Source organism: Phoenix dactylifera, chromosome 4, assembly GCF_051530095.1.
Source record: "Phoenix dactylifera cultivar Ajwa chromosome 4, Ajwa_hap1_PhDact_Kaust_v1.1, whole genome shotgun sequence".
Classification (NCBI taxonomy): domain Eukaryota; kingdom Viridiplantae; phylum Streptophyta; class Magnoliopsida; order Arecales; family Arecaceae; genus Phoenix; species Phoenix dactylifera.
The window spans coordinates 5,529,944-5,540,732 of NC_143193.1; the positions used below are offsets into that span (position 1 = coordinate 5,529,944).

The 10,789-nt window shown below is 37.8% G+C and overlaps 1 protein-coding gene and 1 pseudogene across 1 annotated transcript; one reads left to right on the forward strand and one right to left on the reverse strand.

The window, feature by feature from the left end:
• Positions 1 to 2,227, forward strand: LOC149753612 (zinc finger BED domain-containing protein RICESLEEPER 2-like; annotated as a pseudogene).
• Positions 2,228 to 2,986: 759 nt separating this feature from the next.
• On the reverse strand, positions 2,987 to 6,580 carry LOC103697692 (class V chitinase-like). The gene is made up of 2 exons (XM_039117253.3): positions 4,316 to 6,580; positions 2,987 to 4,232 (listed from the first exon to the last, which is right to left on the reverse strand). Exons 1-2 carry the CDS (start codon positions 5,472 to 5,474, stop codon positions 4,012 to 4,014), a joined length of 1,380 nt encoding a protein of 459 aa, XP_038973181.3. The 5' UTR covers positions 5,475 to 6,580; the 3' UTR covers positions 2,987 to 4,011.
• Between the last annotated feature and the right edge of the window lie 4,209 nt (positions 6,581 to 10,789).

Below are 10,789 nucleotides of genomic sequence, written 5' to 3' on the forward strand. Positions count from 1 at the left end.
ATGGGTGAAAATGAGATTGTTGAAGATTTAAGGAATGAGGATGATAGAAATGAAGATACTGGTGAAAATGATTGTGACAAATCTTCTAGAAAAAGATCTTGGATATGGAATCACTTTATCGAGGAAAAAAATTCTGAAGGATCAATAGCTAAGTACAAATATTGTAAAAAAGTTTTAAGTGAGAGCACTAAAGGAGGAACGAGTTATCTAAAACGCCATCTTGAAAATATTTGCAAGAAGTATCAAAAGAATCCGACAAATCAGTTGTTCTTAGTACCAAGTTCAAAAGATCCGATAAAGTCTTTCAAATTCAATCAAGAAGAGAGTAGAAAAATTCTTGCAAAATTTATCATATGTGCTGAGCTTCCATTTCGTATTGTTGAGCACACTGTTTTTTTGGATTTTATGAGATCTCTTCAGCCATTATTCAAAATTATGGGTCGTAAGACTGTAAAAATGATTGTATGGCTTTGTATCAAGAAGAGAGAAAAAAATTGCATGATGTATTCAAGAACCTAAGTTCTTGGGTTAGTTTCACTACTGATATTTGGATATCAAATCAGAAAACTGGTTACATTTCTTTCATAGCACATTATATTGATTCTGATTTTATTCTACATAAGAAGATTATTAGTTTTAAGAAACTTCCATACCCTCACACCAGCTTTGCAATTGAAAATGCTATAAGAAAATGTCTTGTTGAATGGGAATTGGATTGTAAAATATGTGCTGTTACTTTGGATAATTGCACTACAAATGATGCTGTAATGAGAATGCTCCAAGATCACTTTTGTTATGCAATGTTGTTTAGTGGGGAGTACAGGTATATTAGATGTTGTGCACATATATTAAATATTATGGTTCAGGATGGAATGAAAATCATTCATGAAATTATTGAATGTATAAGAGAAATTGTTAGATATGTCTCTGCATCCCCATCTCGAATGCAAGCATTTAATGAAATTGTACAACATATGAGACTTCCTGCTAGAAAAGGACTCACTTTGGATGTTCCTACAAGGTGGAATTCTACTTATGAAATGTTGCATGATGCACTTGGTTATAAAGATGCTCTTATTAGATATGCAACTGAACATTCATGTGTATGCCCCACCAATGATGAATGGAAAAAGGCTTCTATAATTCTTAAATTCTTAGAAGCCTTTCTTGATGCCACTAAAGTATTTTCTAGTTGTAAGTATCCCACATCCAATTTATACCTAAAAGAAGTATGGGGAATTAGGGCTTTGTTGATGGATGAAAGTATCGATACTGATAAAATAGTGAAGCAATTAACAAATGAGATGCTAAAGAAGTTTAACAAATATTGGTCTCAGTGCAATAATTTTTTGGTAATTGCTTCTATTTTGGATCTCAAATCAAAGTTGATATTTGTAGAGTTTTGTTATCAAAAGGCATTTGAGTTGGAGGAGTGCAAGAAAAAGATTGATGATATTTGTGCTTGTCTTTTTAAATTGTATAATGAGTATGTAGATGCAACAAGAATGCAGCCCTCTATGAGTTCAAGTGAGCGAACATCTAATTTTGGTGGACAAGGTGACACAAGTTCAGTTTCTTCCAAAAAAAAATTTGGTGTGAATTTTGCTCAATTTAGAAGTCAGAGTTCTTCAAAACGCCCAAAGAGATCCGAGCTAGATAATTATTTGGATGATGATGTGCTTCCTGATTTGGAGAATAAGGAGTTTGACATCTTGTCTTGGTGGAAGAGCAATGCAGCAGTCTATCCTATACTATCAAGAATGGCTCGAGATGTTTTAGCTATTCCAGTCTCCACTGTTTCATCTGAGTCGGCATTCAGCACTGGTGGTAGAGTTGTGGATCAGTATCGAAGCTCTTTGAACCCATCTATTATAGAAGTCTTAGTTTGTACCCAAGATTGGCTTCGTGAACAATATGATGAAGGTATATAAATCTTTTAAATTATCTAATACTTTTTATTTGCTTATTGTACTTATAATTTAAACATTTATGATTGATTTGTGTGTTAACAGTTACAAATTGCTCGAGTTCTGTAACGTTGAATGTAGATGACGACACCTTGGAGTGGGCAAACCAGCAAAGCAATGAATATGGAACATGGGTATTTAGTAATAATCTTTATTATTTTTTTATCTATATCAAGTTACAAGTTTTCATATTTAATGTTGTTCATGTTCTAATTATTACTTTATTTAAAATATAGGTATTCACGACAATGGATGAATGAAGATGGAAGAAACTATTTGCTGAAAATATTTTGTTTAGTTATTGCATTTCTACTAGCTTATAGTATTTCCAATGTTTGTTGTGAATAAAAATGTTATTATATTCTTGAAAAATCTATGCCATCTTAACATGGCTCCGTGCTTAATTAGGCTAAATCGATATGAAGAAGCCATCAGACAATGTAGTATTGTATGTTTATTGATTAAGTTGATTTATATTTGCTTGCTTGCTACTTATTTTCTTATATTGATCATTGCTTGATAATGTAATAGAGACCCTGATAAATAGATGATTCTTATATGCACGTCATATTGGAAGCTTCATGTCATATTTGAAGCTATTTTTTCTTTTTTTCCTTTTAGATAACATCATGTAGTTTGTCTTTCCTTTTCAAGCTATTAAAATCCACTCGCTATCTCTTTCCTAAAACAAGAGTTCTTCTCTACTCCCAGTCTCCCATGGAGCAGTGGCATAAGGTAATTTTATTTTCAAGCATTTTGTACAAATTATAGAGGGTTGACAGCATGTTGGAAGCTTGTTGTAAATTGTTCCCAAAATTCAAAAAAGTATGCCATGAACCAATAGGTTGACCGCATGTAAATGAGACAAAATTTATTTTTTGATGTTAAACTAAATGCTTTATGGGAACCAAATGAGCTCGGGCCGGGCTCGTGATCGGGCCGGGCTGGCCCAATTGGGCTCGGGCCGGGCTCGGGCTGAATTTCTGTAAAACTATTCAGCCCGGCCCGTCCCGGCCCACTTCCAGCCCTACTCGCCTCCCCAAAACCGCTTCAAAACCCGAATCTTTGGAGGACTTCGCTGGATCCGGAACCATCGACGTTTCTTCGGTTTGTTGGTAGAATTCGCGCCAGAGGCACGTCGATTGGAGAGGCGGAAGCTTTGATACGGCCTCTGACGAAGCTCCAATCGGCAAGGATTCTGCGGTCAGAACTATTGTGAGTTGCCTCATTGCTCTTATTTTATTTTCATAATCATGTGAACTACTGGAGTTGCTTGTTTTAAGAAAAAAGAAACACTTTACCTGGGATCCCTCTCTAGATTTGTCAATTCTATTAACCTTTGTTGTTTCTGATTTATAACCAAGGATAGTTGTCTTTTAGGTTTACTTCATCATTCACCGATATGATGGTACTCAGCTGTGGCAGGTCCAGAACATCTCTGGAACCCATGAGCTTGTGTGGGCTTCATCCTTCATATCCTTCTTTCTCTATCCTTCCACCTTTAATCTGTTAGAAGTTGCAGTTGTTGATAAGCCAATGCATCTATGTGAAACTGGAATCCGGAGAATCACCAGTCTGTTTATCGAAGATTTGTTATATAGACATGATACAGAGAAAATCTTTCATTAGTTTGACATAAATTAGATGGCACAAGCCTTGTTGGTTGCTTGCTGTAATATAGATACTTTCCACCAAGGATGCTAATGTAAGCCTTGTTCCTTCGCATGCTCCTTCGCCCAGTCTGCGACCCCGTTGGCCTCTATAGTAGAATCCTTTTTCAGCAATCCTTGATGGATGTCAAAATTGCCCAAAGATTATTACAAGGAATTTATTCGATTACCCTATTTAACAATTACAGCCTTGATGTTTGGTGCATACTTTGCACATCCACTAATGCAGTCATCCAGCTTTCAACTTCAGTGATAGCATGTCTTCTGCTGATATTGTATGCAGACTACATTTCTCTATTCAACAATTATGTGATATCAAGATATCAATGATAAAAAATTTTGCAGGAGGGCGTTGTTTCACACTTCTGAGGTTCTTAAATTGTTGATAAATAAAAGAGAAGAAACAACAAAATATACAGATCCAGATGTAATTTGTGAGTCCTTGATCCAGAGAAGGCTGCTGATGGGGTCAGAGCATGATCTTGTGATGGTAGCTGAGCTGGTGATGGTGGCTGAGCTGGTGATGGTGCCTGTTCAAAGCCATTTTCATCCTCATCATATGGAGAATCATGATTGCGGAGCCATACTTCTGAAGCTGCATTAATTATCAGGTCAGTACCCAAATAGAGAAGAAAATGTAAGGAATCTCTTCTTGGTAGGAGTTAAATTAATACTCACCTTGTTTGGATACTGTATAATTTGAATCATCAAAACTGATTGGCCAGAGGAAATAGCCAAGCAACCTTTTCTGCAGGGCAAACTCTATCTTCACCTCCACCACTTCTATACTGTCAAAGCTGACCCACAGATCTCCAGAATGGAAATATGCAGATACTGTCTGATTGTCATATACAAAGACAATGTTGGGATCCTTCAAGATCTCTTTGATCTCGGAGTAGGCCATCAGCCCGGTCTGGTTGCTCATCTTTTGCCTAGGTCCCATGGCCACGACTGGTGCACCTAGCTCGTTCTTCATTTTGTTCTTGAGAATCCAAGATCTTCCATATAAAGGGACACCCATTACCAGCTTGCATGCAGGGATTCCTGCAACCAGCCATGAAGTAATGCCATAACTTGTAGAGAAGTGGGAGGCCTTGTCATAGAGTGGAGCATCAAGAGCTGTGAGATCACTGTTCTTGTGGTAACCAAAGCAGAGAACATTGGCCCAATCGAGATTGTCTGAGATGGAATCTATCGGGTAGTCAAGGTTGTCCACAGGCCCATCGAACAGGTGGTTTGAGAAGTACGCTGTGGCCGTCAGCAGGAGAGTGGAAGATGAATTCTTTGCTTCCTCATTTATGCGGGCTCTCCATTCAGCAAGCAATATCCCAAGGCTGGTCATGTCAGAAGATGAGGATGGAAACTGCCATGCCAAGTCCAACCCATCAAATGCATGGTTCCTGGCTAATTCTATGGCGGAATTGATGAACGACATTCGGAGAGTTTGATTTCCTACCATGGAGGAGAAAGCAGCACTGGAGACATTGGTTTGGTGGCGATCGTCTGTGGAAATGGACAAAATCGTCTTGAGGGATGGGTTTTGAGCCTTAAGGGTGGCGGAGAAAGTGGCTAAGAGGGGAAGTTGGTCATTGGGTGGGAGTGCAACCTGAGAATGGACGTCATCAAGAGAAAGGGAGTAGTAGTAGAGGTGAGTGTAGAAGGAGGTGTTAATGTTGTAAACCGGTGAGTAGCGGTTGGTGTGGGAGAACCAGTAGCCAGCTCTGACCTGGTGAGGAACTGTGTTAAGGTTTGAGCATTCTTGATGTGCTGTTGTATGATAGACGGGAAGTGTTACAAGCAGGGAGATGAGGATCAAGGAGAAAGGTATTTGGCCCATTTTTCGGAAGCTTGGGGGTGAGAGAGAGGATGGTGGGCATACTGTGAGTTGAAAGATGAGGAGGAAACACAGAGGTGGAGAGAATCTCAAAAGAATGCAAGGGTGGCTGTGACTTTGAACACTGAGGCCATGTAGAAAGGGGAAGGTGTTTGGTTATGATCTGCCAGTGGTGGCCTCCTAAAAGGTAATTGTCAAATGAATTCACCTTCAAGGAAAATCTTCCCATTAGCTGGCCCTGCAGGTCTCTGGATCTGAAAATATTATAGGAAGCCTGGATTAGGTATTCTGATACTGAGATTTTCTTCTGAGTCTTTCTAAATAAATTCCTGGCTGTCTACAAATGGTGCATGTTCTGACTAACTGTCTGCAAGTATGTCTAAAAACCATTATGATATGTCTGCTTGACATGTCAGTGAGTGGTTGTGAAAGAGCTCAGCCTGAACTGTTAAAGAACTAATATGTGGTTTCAGGCCCAGTTATATTAGATTTAGAAGGCCATTTCTTTCTGGTGGTATCAGTGACTTTGATCATTTCACTGATGTGGGTGGCGACTTGTTTGATACTGTTTATAATTAAATAACAATTACTGCCTCCTTATGGTTTCTTTTGACTGCGAGTGACCCACATCCCATGCGCTCCTAGCTATAACTTGATGGCAAAATTTAAATGGATAGGGGTCTTCTGTGGAGAGAACTGTTTGGTAAAGCACCTCTGATACCAGACAATGAAGCTGTAAAGATGCTGAGTGAAAGATGCATTGCTTTTGATATCTTTCATGGCTTTTTCCCTATGATTTGCATGCATTTGTTAGTTTCTTCAGCTGGAGGGAAAGCTCCTATTGCTGGACTTGGTGAAGTTTAGATGTCCTATGACTGTGAACTTTAAGCTACTCATGTCATTGGCAGGAGATGTGGAAAGAGGAAGAATGTTAGGATGTTTCTATGTGAATAAAGATGTCAGTCAGATGAATGAGGTAACAGAGAATAGGTAATCACTGTCTAGGCTAGAAATTCAAAAAATTAAAAAGAAATCAAGCCTAAGGCTGAGAATTTGTTTTTGATGAAAATCCAACCCTTCGCCTTGATATAAGTGCACATTCCCTAGAACACTTTCAGATCCTTGAACCAATTAATCTCCTAATCTTTCCAAATGGTATGGCTTCTCTCCTTCACATGTTGGAATGAGTCCTTTTGTTAAGATCCTTTCTAGAAAAACTTGGGCATTTAGATGGATAGCTTAAGAATTTATAAGCACTACAAGAGTCTCTAATACTTTCTGATCTTTATTAGGTAGATAAATGGTATAGAATGTTGTGACCCTCAACTCTTAGCTGAAGATTTTGATTCTCAGGACTAGTTTAATAAATACACCAACCAGTAAAAGGTGTAATCCTTTTTATTTATACTGAGGAAGGAACTTGACCAAACAAAAAATATATACTATAGGCAGCAATTGTTGCAGCACTGCAGTGGGGAATATCACTGTAGATAATTGACTGAAAACTCATAAATGGACAGCTACTTGAAAAATCGGGTTTAATATTAGAATATATATAGGCATCGTATGTTTCCAGCTAACTGATATTATCCGGTTAGCATCAGATGTTTCTCAGTAATATTATTTAGCTATTATTTTATGATAACAACTGTCACATAATGTCAAAAAAAAAATCTTGGAAGTTGATCAGTTTCTTGGAAATCTAAGTTTCTTGGTATTCTAAGTTAACAGATGGCCAACTTCAATCGATCAGTTTCTTGGAGAAATAATCTGGGTCAAGCTGGAGACCGACAGCGACAAAAATGTCAAACTTTCCTTTGAGCAATCATTTATCAACCTCTAATTCATAGAACACAAAAGTATGGTGTAATTCTGACAGCTATATGACACGGTATCCAATGCCTCGCATCCAGGGGCACCGCTCGAACTCGCCGTGGAGAGATCCCGTCCGCTTCGGCGGCTCCGGGGAGAAGTCCCGGGCGTCGAAGAAGCTCCTCCGCTGGAGTGGCGGAAGGGGAGTTCTCGGCGGCGCGTCGAGCTTCGCCTCTCGAGGCCAAAACTCCTTGAAATCCGGCCGGAAGAACTCCTTGCCGGAGATCGCGGAGTCCGGTGGCCCTCTTGGGAGATCGCCCCAACTCCGACACCCCGCCGCCGCCTCCGGCGTCCGGAAGCACCTCTAGCCCCATTAGTCGGGCGACGATTCTCGGGGAACGGCACTGCCTCTCGTCGGATCTCTCCGAAGGCGACGTTGATCAGGTAACCTTTCTTCATTCACCAATGCACATATTACTCTTTTCCTCTCCGTTTTTATTCCTTCTATCTCCTCCCCTACTGAACTTAGAATGAGATAACATTCCTGACAAAAATTAAAACTTCAAATTATAAGAAGGAAAAGGAAGGATGGAGACCATGAAGCTGGGCTCCATGGCTGAAATCTTCTTCCATATCCAGCCCTTAATAGAATTTCTGATTCATGCAATAGAGTTGCAACATTCTTCTCTGCTTAGTATTAGGAATGTACGTTTTACTCCTTGAATACAATACTCTTTTTTTTTTTTTTGGAGAAAGGAATTAGGGCAAGCGTAACCCAGTTCTTGAATACAGTCCTTCATTTGTGCATTTCTTTTACAGCAAGATACTTGCAATTCTAAGGATTTTTTGATGATGGTCACATCTCTAAATGAATGCATTACTACATTATGAGGTTAGAAGGGCATTCTCCTAGCAGCATTTTTGCCACAGGGAAAATTTAGGGTGTTTTTGAACTAATGTTTAAGGTCATCTGACAGAAGGCTAGAGAATTAGGGGAATGGAGAGTCCGCTATAAATTTCCAAGGAGGATTAGAGGATAAACAGAGATAGAGCAAATATTCTTGCACAGTTTTGACAAACATTCAATTGGATCAGTCTCAAGTTAAAGGACAAGCATTCAATTGGGTCTTCTTAAATAAATTCACGGGAATTGAGGTTGCACTTTAATTCGGGAATTATTCTAGGTATATAATCGTACTCAAAATAAGACTCGACAATAAGAAAATATGTTGGAGTTATGGAAACCTAGCTAAAATTCAATATTGTCCGCAATGAAAATTCATAAGAAAATCTATTCCGTTTGCTCATATGATCCACTCATGGAATAGAAATAAATCAAATATTTGCTTATTGAGGTTTTTGCCTATGAATCCACTGGTTCGTGTGATGCTTGATATAATCGAGTTGGTCATAGTACCTATTGGCTATACCCTAATGTTGTGTCAGTTTTAGTGATGACATAATATATCGTCATTAAAGACAAATTTTTAATGATCACTCAATAAACTCGTTATTACTGGTATATATCCATCATAACAATTTTAAAATGTCGCCACTAAACATATACTTTCGAGTGGTGAATCATAAAATCATCATTAGTGTACTAGCCAACATCAATTTTGGTGCAAAAAATTATGACAATATACTATATTGTTGCTAAAGATAGATTTTAATGACTACTTTATCAGCTTGTCATTAAGAGTTATATACCTATGGTGATCATTTTAAAATATTATCACTAAAAACATAATTTTTTTTAAAATGAAGCATAAAATCATCGATAGTACGTTGACCAACATTGATTTTGGAACCAAAATTGTGAAAATATAATGTATCGTTACTAGAGACAGATTTTTAATAACCACTTTATAAGTTTTCCATTAAAAGATAGAGACCATTTTAAAATATCATTACTAAAAATATAAGTTTTAATGATGAAGTATAAAATCATTGTTAGTGAGTTGACTAAAATCATTTTAGCGCCAAGATTATAATTCCATCTGGTGACAATTTCTTTGTAACAAATTGGAAAATAGTCACAAGTGATCAACATTTTGTGACGATATCTCATTTCATCATTAACGATATTGACCAAAATGATTTAGCATGACTACTCATTTTCATTGCTAAATATGAAGCTTCTAGTGATCAGACTTACATTTCGTCACTAAAAGTTTGCCACTAAAAATCTGAATTTCTATAATATGTTTATAAGTGAGGTAATCTAACACAACACATTGCCAACTCAATTTTATATACGGGTGTATATGGCCCAGGTCGGACCGAGCTATGAGTGACACCGACCCAATTCGGTTCCTTATTCGGGTTCTAATGTTGGACTTAAACCCAAACAAATAAAAGATCGGGTCGAATTGGGTCTGGTTCACGACTAAAATTTCTAACCTAGCGGATCGTTCAGGTCAGGTCGGGTCTATGTATAACCCGATCCTAACCCAAAAATTTTAAATCTAGGTCGAGTCCGAGTTAGGTCTGGGTTTGGGTCGGATCCCTGTATTTATCATTCCCTATCCTTAGTTTTTTTTAAAAGTCAGTGAACCACAGAAAACAGGTTATGCAAGGCCATACAAGTGAAAGTACCTAAGCATCAAGGATTGATGCCATTAAAAACTAACCTAAAAATGATAAGCCCAACCTTATTAGCTACAAAAAAAAATTCTGCTCATGTATGCAATACTTTGTTTTTGAGTAGAAAAGAATTGCATCTATACTAATCCTTTTTACTTAGCAGTGATATCTCCTAAATTTGTTGGAATATATTTACTAGTATTTTTTCTAAATATACTATTAGAAAAGCATGCATGGGCCAAGATGAGGAATATAGTTTTGATGATGATACATGACAAGGTTTAACAGCTACAAAGGACTCATCATGAACCCATCTTCTTCTATATGAAAAATTTATACTCTATTTTGCCTTCATTAGTCTAAACTTTCTTCTTAGAGAAACATTGTTCTTATTTAATATAACCAACCTAAGTCTTAATATAAAATCTATGCCATTCGGCAGCAGTCTCTTCCATTCCTCTCATCCTCAAACACAAAAAAAGATTAGAGGAATAGAGAATTAGAATCCTTAAGCACCCCTGCGGGCCCTAATTGTGTATCGGGTTTGGGTCGAGTTGTAGGGTAGATAATTCAAAATTGCTCAAAAAATCAAACGGGTCGGGTCGGGTCGGGTCAGAATTTAGTAAATCCAGATCCGATCTGAAAAATGGAATGGATTTAATTTTAGAACCCGACCCGGCCCTGTGGGTCATTTAAATCAGGTCGGATTGGGTCTAAAGAGTTAGGTCGGAATGCGTAACGGATCAATTAGACCCATTTGCAATCTTAATTTTATAGTTTGTTGGAAAGTATAATTTCTGTCAAGTTGGAGATTGATGGGTCCACTAAAAATGTTGGCCTTTGATTGAATAACTGTTGGTCAATCTCTAATTTCAGAATGGAAAAGCAAGATATATATAGAAGAAAGTAAAGTTATGCCT

Coding starts and splice junctions, on each gene's coding strand:
- LOC103697692 (XM_039117253.3), bottom strand. CDS start 5,474: ATGGGCCAAATACCTTTCTCCTTGATCCTCATCTCCCTGCTTGTAACA. Junction 4,233..4,315: donor TTATACAGTATCCAAACAAG/GTGAGTATTAAT, acceptor TAATTAATGCAG/CTTCAGAAGTATGGCTCCGC.